The sequence below is a fragment of the Chelon labrosus genome, assembly GCF_963514085.1.
Source record: "Chelon labrosus genome assembly, chromosome: 13".
NCBI lineage: Eukaryota > Metazoa > Chordata > Actinopteri > Mugiliformes > Mugilidae > Chelon > Chelon labrosus.
This window is the reverse complement of record NC_140346.1, coordinates 27,032,363-27,052,650: the sequence shown is the minus strand read 5'-3', so window position 1 is coordinate 27,052,650 and position 20,288 is coordinate 27,032,363. Positions and strand designations below refer to the sequence as shown.

At 43.0% G+C, this 20,288-nt stretch overlaps 1 protein-coding gene across 3 annotated transcripts in view; it reads right to left on the bottom strand.

Annotated features, from left to right (window-relative positions):
• Positions 1-1,455: 1,455 nt before the first annotated feature.
• The window catches only part of pak4 (p21 protein (Cdc42/Rac)-activated kinase 4), a 30,526-nt gene continuing 11,693 nt past the window's right edge, over positions 1,456-20,288 (bottom strand). For 2 of the 3 annotated variants that reach the window (XM_084558130.1, XM_084558129.1), the window contains exons 2-11: positions 13,436-13,672; positions 12,564-12,763; positions 12,229-12,436; positions 11,877-12,110; positions 10,870-11,316; positions 10,609-10,742; positions 10,138-10,264; positions 7,001-7,126; positions 6,779-6,913; positions 1,456-5,835 (exon numbers count right to left, since the gene is read on the bottom strand). In XM_084558130.1, the coding sequence (XP_084414256.1) occupies positions 5,680-5,835; positions 6,779-6,913; positions 7,001-7,126; positions 10,138-10,264; positions 10,609-10,742; positions 10,870-11,316; positions 11,877-12,110; positions 12,229-12,436; positions 12,564-12,763; positions 13,436-13,636 (1,968 nt within the window). In that variant the 5' untranslated portion in view covers positions 13,637-13,672 and the 3' untranslated portion in view covers positions 1,456-5,679. The remainder of the gene's footprint in view (positions 5,836-6,778; positions 6,914-7,000; positions 7,127-10,137; positions 10,265-10,608; positions 10,743-10,869; positions 11,317-11,876; positions 12,111-12,228; positions 12,437-12,563; positions 12,764-13,435; positions 13,673-20,288) is intronic. The other variant, XM_084558131.1, reaches the window with a different exon arrangement.

The window sequence follows — 20,288 nt, the reverse complement described above, 5'->3', positions numbered from 1 at the left end:
ACACGTTGTAAACACTGTTAGTAAAGTGTCACTATAAATCCACGGTTACAGCATCACAGGCTGCAGGATGCTGCACGGCAGAGCAGACTAAAGTGCAACACAAAAAAAAGACAATCATCCAAATCTATCTAAAGCATGTTGAGAAACGTCACTGGTCCAAATCATGAATAGAGGCTCACCAAGCGTATATGTTCCGTTAGCCAAACATGTGTCAGAATATTCTGCATGTTCGGTTCAGTTAAAAATGTGATCCGAGCGAGTTTAACTGTGGCAAGTTTGTCTGAAAGTGTTGATCTGACTTGCTTGTTGTCTGGCACCTTTTTAGTCCGTAAAGTGTGACTTTAAATCTTCGGTTACAGCGTCACAGGCTGCAGGCTGCTGCCAGTCAGTGCACACAGTAAAGATCCCGGTCTGACTAATGCACGATGAGAGATATCACAAGTTAAAGTCAGAGGAAAGGTTTGAGCACTATGAATATGCACTAAACGAGCATTTTTATTAGGAACACCCTGCATGGTAATGGTCAGAAAAGTTTAAAAATGTCCTGACTCATAAGAAGAGATCTTTAATTATCCCACAGAGTCATGCATCATAATGTGAAGCTCCATATACTCTTGTTGCCAAGCACCTTCTTGTTTATGAAGTGTGACTATTAATCTTGCAGCATCACAGGCAGGATGCCGCTAGTCAGACTGCTTTTCAAACAAGTTTCAAATGTCAAGTTCTTTCTACAGAGTCACCGACTCCATCTAACACATTGACGGGTCATCAATAAACAGGTCAGGAGCTCCAGTTTGTGTTTAGAGTAGGCAACAAAATGTGTTCCAGAGAATCCGTCCTTATTCTGCAAAGTCAGGAATATTTTTAAAACACAGATATTCTTGTTGCTAAGCACCTTCTTGTTTATAAAGCATGAACATAAGCAGCAGAGGAACTGCTTTTCAAACAGGCATCAAGTTCCTTCGATAAGTTCTGCACAAAGTCTTGAGTTTTATTCCTTAATGTGCAAAGAGATCTCAATAAACGTCTCATGTATGATCTGATGGTGTAAAAGCAAAGGTCTAATATTTGGTTCTGAGCGTCAGCAGCTATCAAACTGCATCTTTGCTCTTTGCAGAGACGTTCAACAGACAATGATCTCAGTGGTGTGTGTTTATGTGTTCACCTGCAGCAGCAGCCGCAGCAGCAGAGAAATGTAAGTGTCAGAGCACAGCTGGAGCTTTGGTAATTCAAGTAAACCTTTAACGCTAACATGCTAAGTGTTACATAATAAATGTAATCTGGTGCTAGGTCGAAATGTCCCAGGAGAACACGTGGTTTCCCTCTGGAACAAACTTCAGGTTAAACCTTTTTGTTTAATGCATGCAGAATTATTATTAGACACCTTGTTTTTTTTCCCTGTGTGATCAACATTTTAAACACTCGAGTCGAACAGAAAAACAGACGCCATGGATCTTTTACAAAAATTGTATTTGCAAAAAAAGTAAAATTTGCAAAGTGAAGTCTATGTTTTTACAATACCAGTGAAATTTACAAAAATAAGACGGTGCGGGTTCAGTTGCTTGTATGTCGGACACGTCACATCAACAGAGTCTAAACAAGAGGTGAGTCAATGAGTCAGAAGAGTCCACCAGAAGAAGAGGAGGAGGAGGAGGAGGAGGAGGAGGAGAGGGAGGAGGAGGAAGAATTTCTTTGTTTTCTCAAGAGTCTGGTTTATCAGTGGTTTCTGGAAATGACCTCATTCACTGTTCTGTAGAAACCAGAGGCAGATCCTGCAGGGAGTTTCAAAGAGGACAAAGCTAAACGATCCCAGAAATGTCTGTAAGCAAGGCACTAAAAAAACCTGAACTCACCGGCTACTCAGAAAATGGAATCTACAGAAAACCCCTGGAAGAGAAATGAACCCCAGTACTTCGAATTCTTGGGAAGAAAAAAAAAAAAAAAACCCTTTGGACTCTTCTGTCAGAAAATAAAACCCCAACTCTGAGACAAACCCAGAAACTCCTCGGTACTCAGGCATCTGAAGACTGTGAGGAATGTTAATGAATTACTCCAAGACGTTTCAGACGTGTGAGAGCCGCAGCGTTGAGTTTCTTAGAATCTGTCACGTGGGGTGATGGTTGCAAATGTTAAGGCATGAAAACCCGACACGCTCGTACACAAACACAGCAGTAGAATCTGGTCCATAAAACAAAAACACAGTTACAGTTGACTTAACGTCGGTCACACCAGGGGAGGGAACAGATCTGGAGGTTTTCACATTGATAAAGAAAAGCTACACAGTACACAGCAGAGAGAGAGAGAGTCTGGTTACACCTGGATACGAGACAACAGGAAGTACTTTATAGTGTATTAGAGGCCAAGGCTTCAGTTCAGAACATAAAGTTGTTAGATACAGTTGGAATATTTGGACCAAACATAAAGCATCTAATAGAGTATGTTGCAGCTTTACTGTGTCAAATGAATAAGGTTATTATCAGCTGTGCTAGTGCTCTGAAAATAGGTCGTCTTCCTCCAATAATTCTGCTTTTATCCAGTTAATAATATTAATACAGCAGGAAAAAACAAGAGGCAATTCACAGAGGTCTACCAGGAGGCTATGAAGTGGTATCTCCACCTTATTTAGTGTTATAAAATCAATCTGTGCAGTTTCTTTTCAACTTTTCAAAGATCTGGTTCAAGAGGACGACGCCGTCTCAAAAACAGAAAACAGGAAAGTTCAAAGCGTCTCTTTATAAAGTTTTACAGTCCAAACAGCCGACGGCCTCTTCGTTCAGCTCTTCCTTCCAATTCTCTTGTAACAAACAACCGCCGACCAACATAAAACACCTGGACACGTAGCTGTCTGTGAGTTATTATTGGTTTGTTCTACTTTAAAGCACAATGAAGAACCAGAAGCTGACAGAAAACATTTACGGAAAGGAAATCTGCCAAGGTGGCAAAGTACAGAACACGTACCGCACATTTCTACTAAGTGAAGGGGGGAAAAGGTGGCAGGTTTACAATTAACCTACGCTCAGGCTGCTCATAACTAACTGGAATGGAATGGATAAGGCCTGAACATGGAAATAATCACGTTTTAAGGAAGTGGAAACTAGATTTTCTTCAGTTTTTTGTGCCCACAGAAACACAACAGGAGAACAACGACTGAGAGGAAGTGTGTCTATTGAGGTTAAGGTGCAGCCTAATGGAGTCGGCATCACAGCAGTAACCACAGTGACAAACAACGCTGCAACTCGACAACATAACGCAGGAACTTCAGTTCAGTGGTCTCATATCAAATCTCTTCTAGCTGTGCTTTGCAGAAATTACCAGCAATATTAGATATCTAACTGAATCTACTTCCTGCTTAGAGACGTCGCCATCCGACTGCGCTGCCACGCTTTGCACGAGGCCTCAAACTTGTAGTGTAATATGCATGGAGACATTAACAGGTCAACGTAAAGTCAGTGTGCTACGACATCTAGTACACCTCTAAGTTCTTGTTTCAGCTTTCAAACAGAGACTAACCCTGATAGATGTGACAATATGTTTCACACCAGATCAATAGGAAGTATTCTGGGTTCTTAATTTAAAAAATAAAAGCTACTTGACCGAAGTCTGGTCCGATTGAGTGTCGTCTCTGAAGTGGAAGACATAGAAGGAATGGAAACAGCAGCCCCGGCGTAGAGAGAGAGAGAGAGGAATGTGTCTGCAGGCTCTTTATGTTGCATGCCTGCGTCTCACCGCCTCGAGAGGGATGAATTATACCCGAGAAACATCCTTCTCTTCAATGTCATGTAGGTGCAGCAAGAAACTACACTTATGTGAGAGTGGGTGTATAATAACCAGCTGAACTGTAATTAGCTGTGCAGGGTTTTGGCTCGGCTGCTGAGGCGGTGTCTGGATGATGAATCATCAAGTTCTGCTGATCATTCGAGGGTACGTTGATCATTAAATTAACTGTTATTTTTTTTCAGCAGGTCCGATTATAAAAGTGTGAATACTGTAGCCAGCTATTGTTCCTTGTACGCACGTCTGTTATCTGCCTAATAAGCACCCACAAACACTACAATAACGGCCTATCCCATATTTCCACTCACACACAAACACACAGTCCATTAGTGATATAAACCTCCACTGTTCTTCCCGGTGGTTAGCTCTCCTTTCTGCACAGTAGAGTTAATAGTTTTCTTTATCTCTCGGTGACAAAGGCCGGCGGTTAGCACTCAAACTACGAGGTGGATTCAGGCACATCCTGACAGATCCATTAACCTGGTAATCAAACATTAATTGGACAACCGTCGTAGCAGAACGTGACGAGCAGTCCTCCACGTCAGCAGCGGCGGCAGCCAGCGGGTTCATTACGAGGAGGCTGACACGCAGCGCAGAATGAAAACAACACTGTGATTGCTCAACGAGCAGCTTGTGTTCATCCTCCACATCAAAACAACCATTAGCTTAAGAGGCGAGTTGTGTCCATCACTCTGAGTTCATTAATAAGGGCGGGGAAAGGCCTCCTCTTCTAAAAACAATGTGGTAAAATGCAGCTATTTAAAAAAACTAAAACTAAAACAGGTTTGACTCATTTAGACTCAGTTTTTAGTTTCTGATCTAAAACTAAAGAAGTGTAGTGTGTATAATCTGCTGGTATCTCCCGGGTGAGTGCAGCTTCTATCTCTCGTCAACAGTGCTTTAAAAAAATCATCACATCTCATTCTAAAATAAACCTGGAAACAAATTATAATATAACAATCACAAAAATAGAGATAGTAAAACATCCAAACCGATATATCTCTCTATGTTCATTGTACTTACACAGGAAATAAGAGAAAGATTCATCCGTTACCACGACTCCAGTGTTTACCTTTTCACTTAGTGTATGCTTGCTTGTTTACAACAGGAACTAAGATTTTTTTTTTTTGTCTTTTTTTTTTCTCTCATGGCTACAAAATAAAAAGTCTGTCCGACTCATTTTCCGAGTCAAAAGATTTCCTCTCTCAGTAGTAAGTTCTGGGCGTGATGAGGATTAGTGTCCGTAGTGGAAAAACATAAACCGGCTTCCAGATTGTCCAACGGTGAGATTAAAACGTCGCTCCGTCCGTCTCTAAAAATCAGCCAACGGGCTTCCGGCTCCTTCAGAGCATCGGACCGGTGTGCAAAACTCCCACCTTCACACGCAAATTATCCAGGTAAAGTCCAAACGGAACAAATGAAAGAGCTTAATGTTTCCAGGTCAGGCTCTTCACTTAAAACAAATGTTTACATGAAATCAGTTAAAATCACTCCACAGGCGAGTTGGAGCTCCTCTGCTGTGTTTACTCCACCTTCATGACTCCAAGTGAGAGCTCTCTCTCTCTCACTCTCACACACACGAGCCACACTGTTATAACAGCATGGCAACACACACACACACACACACTCAAACACACACACACACCACCTTATTGCCTCTTGTTTGGCGGGATACACTCCCCACAGTTCAGTGACTCACATCAGAAAAGAGAATACTCCTGCACACCCAGTTTACGCTTCACAGCTCTCAACACTTCCCTCGGTGTTCTGCTGGAAGCACAGGCCTCTCGTCTGTGACCTGTGACCTCTGCAGGCCGCTGCTCCGTGTGCAGGAGTATTCTGTTCCACCTGAGCCTGCACGCCCTTTTCCTCCAGAGTCTGGAAGTCTTAGTGTCACGCGTCGTCTCATCTCATCCTGTTCTGCCGCATCAGAGGGACGATGCAGGATGGAGGACCTGCCTTCGCCAGGAAGGGGTGTTTGAGAAGCTCGCTGGCCGTGGCTCTCTGAGCAGGCTCTCGCACCAACATCCTGTCCAGGAAGCCTTTGAGGAGAGGGGAGACCTGGGAGAACAGAGAGAGAGAGTTAGAGAGACTCACTCAGACAGTACTGATATGATCAATTCAATTTTCAGGGCACGAGACTGCAGGAAGGGGAAATGACATTGCTTTGAGTCAATCAAACCGCAATAAATAACGATATTACACCAGAGAAAAGTGAGATTTCATTCAGCGGTAATGAGTAATAAAATAATAAAGAGCAAGACGGTCTTGAATATTGGGTCCCGTATCGTGGCGTGTGACGGTGACGACTAATAACATCTGACAGAAACAGAGGACCCTGACTGACAGCCCAGCGACAGAACATCTGTATGTTGATATTTTCTAGAAGTGGAAATCTATAGAAGTTTCCGTTTCAGTTTCAAAACGATGACGATGGTCTTACTTCTCATCCGGATTCAATCTATTTCAGATGCAGAAGTCTGCACATGCACACAGCCTAGAAATCTTAAAGTGGAATCAGACCCTTTGGTCACGTTTAACTCTGGCTGCAGCTATAGGCCTAAATAAACACAGACGTGATTAATGCGGCTGTTAGGATGACGTTTTTGCGACTCTTGGCTAAACCACATTTCAAAGACATAAACACCCACACGATCCAAACAACTGTAGGAGGTGGGACGAATTACAGAGCAGTGTTATTTCTCTATCTATGCCAGACATTTCTGCTTCAGCCATTAACTCCTTGAATTGTGAAAATACACTGTCTTTAGGGGATCATTATTTAGTAGCACTGGACCCAACCAATGTCACTGTAGCTCTACAATCAAAGCTGAGGTCAATGAACAGTCAAAGATTAATCAACACCCTTTTCATCTAGTGTGTAACTTCTTGGCCTCAAGGCGTCTGAATTGAAACAGTGAATTGAAACTCATAACTACACCCTTTTCATAAAGCCAGGTGATTGTTGTTGTTTCACTTCCTCTTGTGGAAGTGTGTGTTCTACCTTGTGCAGGTTCTTCAGTTTGGGAGGCAGGTTGTCTCGGATCATTTTCATGGCTTTGAGCGGCGGCTCGTTGAAGTAAGGCGGCTCCCCGTCCACCATCTCTATGACCATGATACCCAGAGACCAGATATCCACCTGGACACAGTGAGGAGGGACAGTCAACCAGTGCAAAGACAGGAATAAATGTTAAAATCCTAAGAGGACAAGAAGAGGGAGTGTTACCTCCGGTCCATAAGGCAGTCTGGATATGAGCTCTGGTGCCATCCAGTAGGGCGTCCCAACCAGAGACTTCCTTCTCTGCACTTCCTTCGACACCTGAGCACAGAAACCGAAGTCCGACAGCTTCACCTGCAGACAGATTATAACGAGACAGAGATGGATTATTTTAATGTCAAGATTACATTAGGACAATCACGGTCAAACGCTTTAACATCACATTTGAGAATTTAAGATTGAAGACATACTGTAGTATTTATAATTTTAATACCTGCTTCAGCTACATCAAGAATCAAGAATAATCAAGAAACCTTTTATTGTCATTATGCGAGAAGATAATGAAATGTTGGTGCAAATATAAAAAACAATAGATTAAGCACTATAAATAATAAAATAAAATAAAAATAGAGCTGTGCAGATATATACATATGAGTAAGTCAGTAGCAAACCTTGTAAACACAGAGTGCAAACATTGCAATGACTTGTAAAGTGTCCATGGTGCGTGTGCGTGCGTGTGTGTGTTGGGTGGAGGGCTGAGTGTGCATCTAAAGCACAACTTTCTTAACAGTATAAGACGTTTTTACACTTCAGTGGCCTCGCTGCCATCCACACCTCTTTCTGAGAAAGCCTGTGCATGGCTGCGTATCTAGACAGAGAACCTGGCTTTAATCTTGGCCACGGGGCTGAGTTATAATCCCAAACGACACAGAAGGAGAAATGAAACACGCTGGATATGAGAAGTGCTGCACACAACAAGACGGCTTCCACTCCCAGGCTGAGCTTCACAGGCATAAAACATTATGAATCTAATCCAGATATTAATACTTCTACTCTTAAAACTAAACCCAGTGTCTGAACATTGTTTTTTAGAGATTAAACACACAACACCCCGTACACAGGTGCATTCAGTCACACCAGCCACACTAAACACACCAAACGAACACACCCACATGACTGACGAGAAACACTTCAGGCTTGGTTGAGCCAACTTCCCCTGTCAGGCCAAAACAAACCACGAGCAACAACTCAAACCCAAACACCACAGCTGTCGGCGTTCGTCTTTCAGTGAGACTGTGCCACCATTCACAGGTGTATCAAACCGCCTTTTTTCTTTTCTTTGAAGTGTTTCATGCAGACTGCACGAGGGGTTCTCGTCGGGGTCGGTCTCTCACGTTTTAGTCTATTCCCGTATTACTGCAAAATGAATGCATGCTCATGCTCTGTGCTTTAAAATATGAGCAGTGCCTTAGGTGCAAAATCAGTCTAGCATTAAAGTCTATGTCTGCTGTTTAATATTCTTTTTATTCAAGTCGGCCGTGCTTGGAAAAATAAACTTTTTCATAACTTCCAGACGACTGAAGGCCAATGCATTTACCAAAATATCACAGAGCACTGTGGACAAAGTGAATGTCCTCTGAGGGAATCATTAGCAGTAGCACAGAGGCTTCGAGTGCTTTTTCTCAGAGAACAACAGAGGTAACGTCAGCACTTCAGTGCAAATGTGGAGGGAGGAAGGACGGGCCGTGCATAAAGCTGGAGGCTGAGACGATGGGTGAAACCACAGCATACGAAGACATCCAACCACAAACACTCATCAGCTGTTATCAAGGACGCTGCGGTTTATACAAAGCGTGTTAACAATGAATGTGGTGCTTGTAGAGGCTGATCAAAGCTCCAACAGGCTTGTCTGTTCATTGTAGGTTGTGTAATAATATCTTAATGCTGATGGATATCTCAACACAACAAATGTGAAGGCCAGGCTCGGATTAAGATTAACATCTTCTCTATCTGCACTCTCACCAACTGAAAGGTTTAGCAGCTTGTTAACAACATGCGATCTGTATACTGTGACCAAAGCGCGGCCCTCATTTAATGGCTCGTCGACATGCCCAGCGATGGTGTGAAACCTCGACTCTGCTCAGTCTCACATCTGTGAGTTCTCTGCACAGGGACAACATCTAACACTAACACACACACACACTAACACACACACACTAACACACACACACACACTAACACACACACACACTAACACACACACACTAACACAGCAAAAGCACTGTGTCATTTTTCATCATCGCATGTTGACTCAGACAGAAACACAGCCGCCGAAAATGTAAGTGGTAGGAGCCGAGGAGACGATGTGCACCGATCAGCCACAACATTATGACGGCTGACAGGAGAAGTAAATAACATAAATAAACTTCTGGACCTGGCATTTATTGGTGTGGATGTTACTTAGACATGTAGCACCCACCTAAACCAGACCAGGCACCCCCACACTTTAGGAACAACTAAAAAAAAAAAAAAACATGAAGAACAGCACAAGGTGTTGACCTGGCCTCCAAATTCACTAGATCACAAACTTGTTGCCAGACACCCTCAGAAGGCCCATGTCTATTCTCTGATGAGTCACCACAAGGGAGACCTACACAATATTAGGAAGGTCGTCATAATGTTATTTATGACTGATCAGTTTATCTGTCCATTAGAGGTGACATAGCAGAGGCCGAGTTCCCCTTTCTGCCAGCCCTGCTGTGTAACCATGTTGGTTTCGTTTTATGTAGAAAGCAGAAACTTGCATGTAACCGGGCAGGAAGTGATTTGGCATCTGCCTCAGCTCTACAGTAATGGTTAGTGGTTCCTCTTTTCAGCCACCATTTTCCTCTTATTCATCTATAAGTGGGTCAAGTTTGTCAGCGGCTGCAGCGCTCTGCAGAGTTCACGCGTTCTACGAGGCTGCACGGATGGCTTAAAAAAAGACACATTCAGCAGAAACAGAAGCACAATGAATGTCATCACTGACACCTGTGCATTAATGCTACGGCTAGACGAGACATCTGTTGTTTAAAAGGTCTATTATGGTACAAAGCTAATACAGCTCAGAAACCACTGGGTTGTGGTTTGACATATGAAAGCAGATACATGCCGCTGATGATTTAAAAGGCAAACTTCATTAATCACCTTGTTTCCGAGAAACCACGTAACAAGTCACATTTATATTGTTGAAAGTGACACACAGCTCACAATAGTAGTTTGGTTTTACACCTTTAACATAAATTTAATGTTTTTTTTTTTAATGTCTAAACGCAGCCATTTTACCTAGTACTACAGAAATCATAGTGAAAGGGTGTTGCACGTACCCGTCCATCATGAGTGAGAAGGATGGAGTCACTTTTTATGTCTCTGTGGATCACACCTTGTGTGTGGAGGACGGACAACGCCTTCAGGACGGACAGACACACGGTGGCAATCTGTTCCTCGTTCATCCTGGAGAGGGAGTCAGTTCAGACTTTCTTTACTTCATCTGTGTTAACAGTTTTGCACTTTCAGTTTTAAAGGTCAGAGATTTAGAACACTGAAAACAATTAGCTGGAAACAATCATGTACGTCAATGAAAACCTTAAAAGACGTAGGCGGTGGAAAAATGCATCCGTAGTTCACTATGAACAAAACATGACGTTACACTGCCCCCTTATGGAAGACCACGCATCTGTCAAGTGAAATATTTAATTAAACTGATTTCAATTGAATACAAAGTCAGCCACAGTCTCCATCCATCCTTTAAATTTGTGAGGCACCCCATAAATGAATGTAAAGTTTCCGTGTCTCACCTGGTGTGTGTCACAATGTCCGTGAGAGCTCCTCCCTCCAGAAACTCCATGACGACCCAGAGCTCGTCTCCCACCAGGTAACTGTTGTACATCTCCACCACGTTCTCATGGTGATAGTCCCGCATGATCACCACCTGCAGTTACCATGGACACATATCAGCACTGAGACAAGACATACTAGAAAGTCATGATTCCAATGTGTACGTATTGTGCCTCCTAGCAGATCATTTGCAGGGACAGAGTGACACCGTGACCTCTCACCTCGTTGAAGAGGAGTTCTCTGCGCTGTTGCTTCCTCAGGTCCATCTTCTTCACAGCCACCAGTTTTCCCGTCGTCTTCACTGTGGCTATACACACAATCCCCGTGGACCCCTCGCCTATCTTGATGTAGTGATCTAGGTACGTCCGCGGATCGCCAGGATCAACCACCATCTGTAGCGCCGCTCTAAACTGCTCATGGGAAACTCTCTGGGGCTCCCTCTGCGGCGAGCGGCCCTGAGGCTGAGCACCTGACGCTGGGGGACCAGAGGGCCCAGGTGGCCGCGGGGCTGGAACGTTAGGGTGAGGAGTGTGTGGGTGATGGGAGCCCTCTGGGGTCAGGCTGGGGTGGGACGTGTGATGGGGCTGCTGGTGGTTTACAGGAGGCTTGGAGCCTGAGGAACCTCGGGTGGGGCCGTTCTGAGGGGAGGCTTCATGGTGTCGAACCGCCTGGAAGACAAAGACAAGAGACACCATCACAAACACAACATAATAAATCTACAGGAAGCTGTCTTTACAGGATTGGAGACACAAGTACACAGATTCAACCCTTCAACCTCAAGTTGCATTTTTATTTCATTATGTGAAAGCAGAATGTAAACTATTTTAATAATAATAAAAATAACTAAAAGCAGCTCAGCTCACTGATTTGCAAAGTTGCCTGCAATTTAAAACTCCCAATATAAAAGTTACTAAAGTGAAAAACACAACTAGCATCAAACTAAAATCCAAGACCCGGTGTATTTACCTCAAACTCCCTGAGAAGTTTCTTTCATTACATATTTGTGTGAAGCCCTTTGACAAAACACTGTCCTACTGCCTGAACTTGAACTGCGTCACATTATCACACATACATCAATGACACAGCTCAGAGGAGAACCAGGACAGAAGCAGCTAAATCTGAGCTGGAGAACAAAGAGCAAGGTGATAGAAGCTATTATCCATCAGCCGCTGGGCTCAGTTTGCTTCCCTAAGGGCTGCTGGATTAATGTTCATGCTGCCGTCCCTACCTGTCCCGTGGGGCTGCGTCCGCCCTCGCTGTCCGTCCTTGGGTAGGTATTGAATGGACGTGTGTTCTGCTGGGTAGTCTTCATCACCCCCTCGGTTACTGGCAGGTTTGGGGTGCGAATGTTGGGTCCTGAGAGAGGCCTCTTGTCTCTGGGAGACTGAGGACTTCCATCTCGCACTACATAGCTGGACTTTGGCCTCTGGTCACTGGGCTGATCTCTACGAACCACCTGCTGCTGAAGAGGGACGAGAGAGGTAAAGGGATCTTTGGTTTGACTGTGCTATAAAAAAAATATTGGTTAATATGACAAATAAATGCTGAGCTGTGGGTCTGGGGTCATCTTGCATCTCTACCTGGTCCCGATCCCGAGGCTCTCTGTCTCTGTGAGGAGGAGGAGGGGGGCCAGGGCCTGGTCTGTCCCTGTGGGCCCTGCTGGGCTCTTGGCCCCGGGGCTGCTGCTGGGGCCGACTCTGGATTCCCTCATCTCTATGAGGAGGGCGGACTCCACGCTGACCCTGGCGGGGGTCACCTCCGTCCTGGAGTTCTTGTCTGGGTCGGTCTCTGAGAATCAGATCGATGCAGGTATTAGATGACTGAGGTGCAACAGCTCTTTGATCTTAACAAGGTCTCTGCTCTGTGTCCATCATTTCATTATGACTGAGCTACATGTTGGTATGTGATCAGTTACCTGTCTGAGTGTGAGTAGTGTCTGTGGTGGGGATCTCCGTTCTCCTGGCCTCCTCCTGAGGAGCTGGAGTCCCTGCGAGGCTGGATGGGAGGGCTGCCTCGTCGCAGGGAGTTAGAGCGAGTCACGGACATGGTGTCAAACTCATCCAACAGCCACGTTAGAGAGCCATCTGATCCCAGCTTGGTGCCACGAACAATGGTCTGGAGATTTTCAGAGGGAAAAAAGGATGAAACATCTTTACATACAATTGCTGCTATCTCAGTCTTTTGTATGAAACTGTGACTATAACTGTGACTGGCTTGGGATTTATTTTCTTCTTTCATCAAATTATCTGTTTAGTTTTATATTATCACCCAAAGATACCATCATAAACTACAACAAAATCTTCTAGCCGAGATAAATTATTTAATTGTTTAATTGTCACGTAACCTAGAAACTTGGTTTTACAGAATTATAGAAACTTCAGTTCAATATGTAGACTCCTCCCAGAGAAAACTGATTTCTCTTCTTTACAATAAGAAGTTTAGGTACAAAACAGAAGCAACCCTACAACATCCGTCAATCAGTTCATGCCCCTACAGGTCTTCCACTTGTGGGTGCACCTGAGCAACATAATTTCCCCTGTTCAGTGTGGTTGTGGAGTATAACCAGAAAATTGAAGCACATGTAAACGCAGTCCAAGTTAATTAGTGACAAGGTAAAAAAGATTTAACTTCACTGTTTTACTTGGCTTTTAAAGTTTGAGGCAGTGCAGTGACCGTGCTGCTAAAAAAGCACCAGTCCTAGCTGGTTAGTACCTTATGTTATAATCCCATCTAAATGTAATTAAAGTTTTATTATGAATGATTTCTTTTTACTTTTGCTCTACCCACCTTTCGTGGCTCCACAGTAGTGATGACAGTCGCGTCGATGAAGGGTTTGGGCCTTTTGGCCGTGTCTTCGATGAGTGACTGCCATTGCCTCGGCAACCCGACAAACTTCTGCTCCTGCTCGTCGAAGTCCGTGTGCACGCGATGCTCAAAATTTGACGGAGCCGAGATCTGGATGCGAGACTTCTTCTTTTTGGCGAACATGATGGCGGCTGAGGCAGCTGCAGCCAAGCATCAGACCTGCATGGAGGAGGGAGGGAAGAGGTGACGGGTCAGCAGAATGAAAAATGTAAAGCAGGTAACACCTGCATGCACACAGGCACAAAAAGAAACATTAGACATTAGGATATATGCAAGTAAAAATATCCTTAGGGCAAATAGTATTCAAAAAGAGAGAGAGCTGGGAATCGATATGAATTTGATTCACAAGGTCTCGATTTAATATTGATTCATTTGGAGGTATTTTGGTTTTGAAACAATTTTGTTTAGTTATGAAGGAAATTTTCACAAAACTAATGCTGTCCTTGGTTTCAGAGATCTGTGGCATTTCTAAATATTTCACATCTCCCATATGGCTTTGCTTTCATCCAGCTCTTCTCTGCCTTCACACTTTTTAAATCCAATCATCTTCCGGGCTTGACGGTGCCCTCAGAGTTGGAGCTTCCGTTTTATTTTGGATCTCCTTCAGACACGGACTCCTCTTATTGCTGGTCTGCAGAGGCCCGTCTTGTTGAAACAGTCTCACAAGATTTCAAACAAGAGGATGCATGACATGACTTATACTCTAAAAATCAAAGCAAGGATTAAAGCTTCAAATAACGTTGGATTTTAATTGGAAAATAGATCATTTTAAAACCAGGCCTGTTTAGAAGCATCACGACAGGCTGTGTGTGTTTTCCAACAGGATTCAACCAATTATTGAAACAAACTAAAGCTACTCAAAGTCTTATTCTATATGATTTGTGTTGTGTCTGTGCATTGGATCAATAAGCTTCCAACCAACTGGTTCACTTCAGCCCACTGAGCATTTAGTGCACTGAAATGAGCTGTGACCTTTAACTGAAGGTCATCAGCAGGCTCCACAATAGGCTCACTGCCATCACGGATGACAAGACAACTGCGCTGGCTCCAGCATTTTCTAATGGGAATCAACCCAACCAGCCTGGAGGGGGATAAACACTTCACAGAGCAGCACATTCAAGGAGTTATTTCTTCACCAGCTTTTCTCACCGTCTCAAACACACTGTTAAGAGTCACAGCTCTGGTGTCACCCTGCGCTATGTCACATAGATACTGTGCATGCACAAAACACGCCGACTACGGCCCAGTTTGCCGTTAACAGCAGATTAAACAGATGCAGGTTCTGCTCTGGACACAGCATTACTTAAAAATAATTGCGACTGGAATTTATCAGACTGTAAATGTTGAAGGGGCGGCTTTGAGAACTTTTCCCAGGCTTGTTATCTAAACATACTGCCTGGTGACATTTTGCTTTGAGGACAACCTGATGGTATCTAAGGGCTGCAGCAGGACTAGAAGACAGGGTGTGGTGTAGTGAGTCCCAACCAAAGGAAAAACATTAAAAATAATCCACCTTCCTCTCCTATCCACTAAATGACAATGAGAAGAAAAAGCAGTAATAAAAATAAAAGAATACCAGAAATCTTTGTTTTTGAGTTCCATTTTTTAGTACTGCATTCTCAAATGCAGTTGTGTAGTCATTAAAATCATCTACTGCACCGTTTGGCTGAAATAAAAACCTGCAGATGTTGTAAAAAAAAAAACACATGGTCTCACTCTCAACCTTTCTGCTTTGTTTGTGAGAATCAAAAGAGACACTCCCAGTAGTCAAACAGAGGCCTGCTGGTGATCAGCGTGTTGGAAGCAGATCCAGGATACGCAGCTGACCAGCGGGGTGGTGGGGCAGCAGTGGGCCTGTTAAAATCGGTCACGTCTTGTTTTCTACAAAATATTGAGCCCGACTCTATTCAGCCTTGAAAAGAAAAGAACAAAAACTGGAGAAAGTTCAAAAGAAGGAATGGAAAAAGATGCAGGGATGTGGGGTCGGCTGGATGGAAGGGTGGGCGAGCTGATGGAGGGCGTTCTGGGCAGGTCATACGTTAGAGGGCGTGAGTCACGCCGCTGAGCTTACAGACTGCAGTGTTCATAAAGTCTTTCACAGCGGGAGCGTTTGAAGTCAAGCAGCAAGACCCGCCCAGGAACACACTGAGAAAAGAGAGGTTCACAGCCAACAACACAGCACCGACACAAAACTTCAACACCACGCCCTGCTGCAAAAAAAAATTTGATAAATTGGGATAAACTGCAGCAAAACTGAAAACAATATTTCACATACCAGTCTGGTTATAAAAGGTAATTAGTGACAAAATGCCCAAAGAAGAAGAAAAACAACAACAACAACACCACAGCTAATATTCTCAGGCATGACTTGCTCCCTGCACAGATTTATCGCAACTTCACTTATAAATTACTTTACAGTGTCATGGTTTTTAATGAGAGGGTAAAATGAAAATATAAATCACCAGCTAAAATCTATTAGAAACTGCTTGAAATTGCCAGATGTTGCAATCACCGTTATCCCCAAAGCTTACAGCGCAAAACTGTCTTCTCCAAACACATCAAACCAAACGTTTATCAACTGATTTTGTTGCCCACATCCAGATACTGGAAAATTATTTTATGTCGTGCAGTCATCCACACGGCACTGAAGTAAAACTATCTCAGCATGGTTACACCACTGGTGATAAATGCCTCTTTTCCAGTTATAACGACTCTGGTGACAACATAAAGCAGGAGTATAAATCACAACACAAGCCCATCATTAGTGTTTGGCTGAGACACCAATACAGTCAATCAGTGCATCTAAAGTGTTTAATCTACTGTCTTGAGGAAGGAAGAAACGAATGATGAACTTCTGATAACACCTACTGAGTACAATAACAGAAACCTGTACTGTACGAGTCGTATGATTAGATGGTCAGATAACGGTTTGAGTCATAATTCACTACTCAAAGCACAAAGAGCTTCAAGATAAATCAGCGTCATGTGAGGATTGACAGTGACACTGAGCATCTCATATTCACAGACAGCGGTCTGGCTGACAGCGCTGCGGCTTTAAAATCCCGAGCTTTCTCCTACATCTGGAGATATGTGAATCTCGGAGCCAAAAGGGCTGCGGGTGAAAAACAAAAAAAAATTTATCCCGCTGTCAGGAGCCAGAAAGAAGATAAGATTTATGTGAAGCGAAGGCCGACTGACAAACACATTACAGAGCTGTGACCTCAAAGATCCCGTTTGATTTGAGAGAGCAAAGCTGCTGCGCAAACATTACTGCTGTGGACTGAGCTAATAGAAAGTTTACATGACATGTGAGTCCACTCAGTAAACAGGACAAAATAACAACAGAGACGAGGCAGTGATCGCACCCATTCAGTCAAGATAATCATTAAAATATTGTGAATTAAAGTAGCTTAAAGTCTACATAGTTTAACACTGGGAGACAGGTGCTAGAGAGACAGGTGGACTAGGGACAAGGGGAGTGATTATAGCAGGTGAACAGTCCTAGGGTCTCAACTGACCACATGACCCTCCACATCCTTGTCACCATAAATCAGGAAACCGTCTGCCCTGACCAACAGGTGTCTGGTCTCAGCGAACGTCAGATGATTCTTTATCATTTAATGTTCTGAATTATTTAAATGTAAGAGAACAAAACTCATTTAAGATGTTGCTAGTTCAAGTTAGACATGTCACCAAAACCAACACAACAATAAGACGCAATAAGACGATGACAACATACTAAAAACTACAGATGTCTAGATCAAGTTTGCCCCCAGATCAGATGCCAATCATTTAATATTGAGTCCCGTCCAATCTTAAATAAACTAAAGTTCTTCTAATGTACATTCCTAAAGTCTTTCCTTTTCTTCTCCAAGAGTCAACTGGATTTAGTCCAATAAATCTTTGTGTCACCGTTAATATAGCGTGGAGAGGCTAGCTCGTACCTGTGTCATCCAACGCTGCCATAAACTCCCTAACCCTCTCTGGAAGATTTTTCTCCTTGACGCTGTCTCCAGGAAACTTTCCTCTTCTTTTGGTAATATTAAATTAAATCTACTACTACCACCATCTCACAAAACATCGACATTGTACAATTTTGCAAAATTTCTGTCTGACTGACTTAATTTTCCAGAGTAAAGTACTTCTACACAGCAAACATGTTTAGTGTAGCCTCTTCAGCTGCTACTAATACAGAAGAAGATGACATCTTGACGCTACATGGACGTAGTTTTGGTTTATGGCAGAGCTATAATTAATAACTACAAAAAGATGGGGTTTGGCGAATGCAAGTGCAGCATTGCACATGGTATGGAGCTATACAGCATTTAAGTCCGATGATGAGGGATGCATTACAGAGACAACTAAAAGCCGGTATGCAAACAGTGTGTCCGAGCATTTTGAATAAAAGGAGGAAACACCTCAAACTTATCTCTGCAGCTCAAACAGAGACGTCCAGAAACATACAGATCTATAAACAGAAGCCACTGTGAGCTATAGATTATCTTTACAACATGTCATCCCAAAGTTCACATCCATTTCTACTTGCTTAAAATGCTTTACACACATACACACCCACACACACACACACACACACGGTCGACAAGGCTAAAGTTAGCCTGTTTAGGCTAATGTAGAAATAACTTATAACGCTAGTAGTTGCTACAGTTTACTGTTTATTATATAATTTATTGTTAGGTTGGCCAAACTGGATGTAGGTGTGGATGTGTCTGTATTAACTGTGTCACAGACTGTTCACCTGTTCAGGGTGTTCCCCACTTCTTGTCCAATTATACTCACACCTCTGCAGAGGTTAAGCGGTAACAGATTATGAATTTATTTTGAAATACTCTTTTATATTTTCAGTGGTACTTGTTCAAGTGAAATTATACCCTAACTTAAACCAGCAAAGTGTGATTTCAGTCAAAAAAAAGCAAAAAAGAGAAGTAGCAGTAGACAGACCTCTATGTAGTAAAAGGGCAAGGACTTAAATGTGACAAAAACACCTCGTCAATTCAAATGTATTTCACTAAAGTTGTGATGATTGACTATAACTCTTATAGCTATTCCAAGCAAAGCCCACGACGATCACTCAAAGACAAAAGTGCTCCCACTGATTTCAAGCAAAAGTATAAATTACGTTCTGTAAAACGATGTTTTAATGTGCTGTCAACAGCAGGCTACGCTGCTGCCACCCACTCAAACACTGATAGAGCTCCCAGAGAGTATACCAAATACTATAAAAGGGCTGCTCCTCTCACCAAACAAAACAAACACATCCCTTCCTAAACACAACAATCACTGTAGTTAGAGCTTCCCTGTGTTCCCTATCATCATCATCCTCCCTCTGTACCCCACCACTCCCCCTTTACCCTTTAATAGCTTCCCACCCTCCTCCCTCATTTGCCTTCTCCCTCCTAAACTCTTCTTGCATTGCTCCACTGCTGCCATGTATGCCTGGCTGAGCAGTGAGAAAGCCTGTCTGGTCAGTGGGCCAGAGCCAGGCTGATGAGCTCTGGATGGACGCCGCTGTCCTCTGGCCTCAATCGAGTGTTGTACATGGGTGGTCTGCACTCTGAAGCACACCATCAGTCAGTGTAATGATAGGGGCTGGAGTATGGAGCGCTGGTTCTGAGTCTGAACCAGATCCAAATATATATGAGACATGGGATTTTACAGTTTCATTCTACTGCAGAGTTTACAGGACACACGAATGTCACACGTTCCCTATCCTTAACTTTTTTTTGGAGGAAAGTCACTGAGATTTAATTGCAGGTATCACTGATAGAAACACCAGACGTGCAGCTTGTGTCCAATCCTGGTCGAGAGGACAGTCAGTGTTGGAGAAAGACCTCCAACATGTGTTTAACATGTGTCACTGTCTGTGTCTGAAGGTTATGTTATTGATTCCTGAAGGGAATACAAAACCTAGCAACACACGTGTGCAGTGTTATCATCACATATTTCTTTCAACATTATTTTGTTTTATTTCTTATTCAAATATGGCCAAAACTGGAAACGAGTTTCGATAAGAATGACACAGTCTTAGAGATGATATTCTTCTTCAACACCCACATTTTAATACTTAAAACAGGAGCTTGACATAGTAAATATGGCTGTGGGTTCAATATACAGCTTAATATTGCACAGAGACACTTTCAATTCAGTGTGTTCTGCATTTTAAGAAAAACGTGATATGTAAAGAACATTAAAGAAGATATTTTATGGTATGGATCTAAAGAACCTTCATGCCCACTGAACTTTTATTTAGCTATCAATCATTTTTGCATTATAAACAGGACATAACATTTAACTTTTTTTTTTTTTTTACTGGAAATACTTATTGTAAATAAATACAAAATGTTATCAACACATGTGGGATTCAAATCAGGACGGTTACATCTTCTTTTCCCTAATAAATGACAGATAACTTTCATATATTAGACCGGCCTTATCATACGTTTTGGGGAATGTGAAAGACACAGGACTCGATGAAAACATCTCAGCATGCATTCCACATCTCATCGCTCCGCTCTAATGACTTTCTCTCGGTAGCTGCAGTGAGGCATACCTTGCATAACTATCATCATGAGGACACTAACAACCCTGAAGGGTTGAAAAGGCCAGTGTAAACAAACTTCAAAAAGCCAACATAAATCTTTAGGCCTCTAGATGAGTCCATTCACTAACGGTCTGCAGCTTTACACTGAAGTGAATTATAATGAGTGTTCAGCTAAACTAATTAAGTATGAAATTCATTTAAAAAGCAAAAACTACA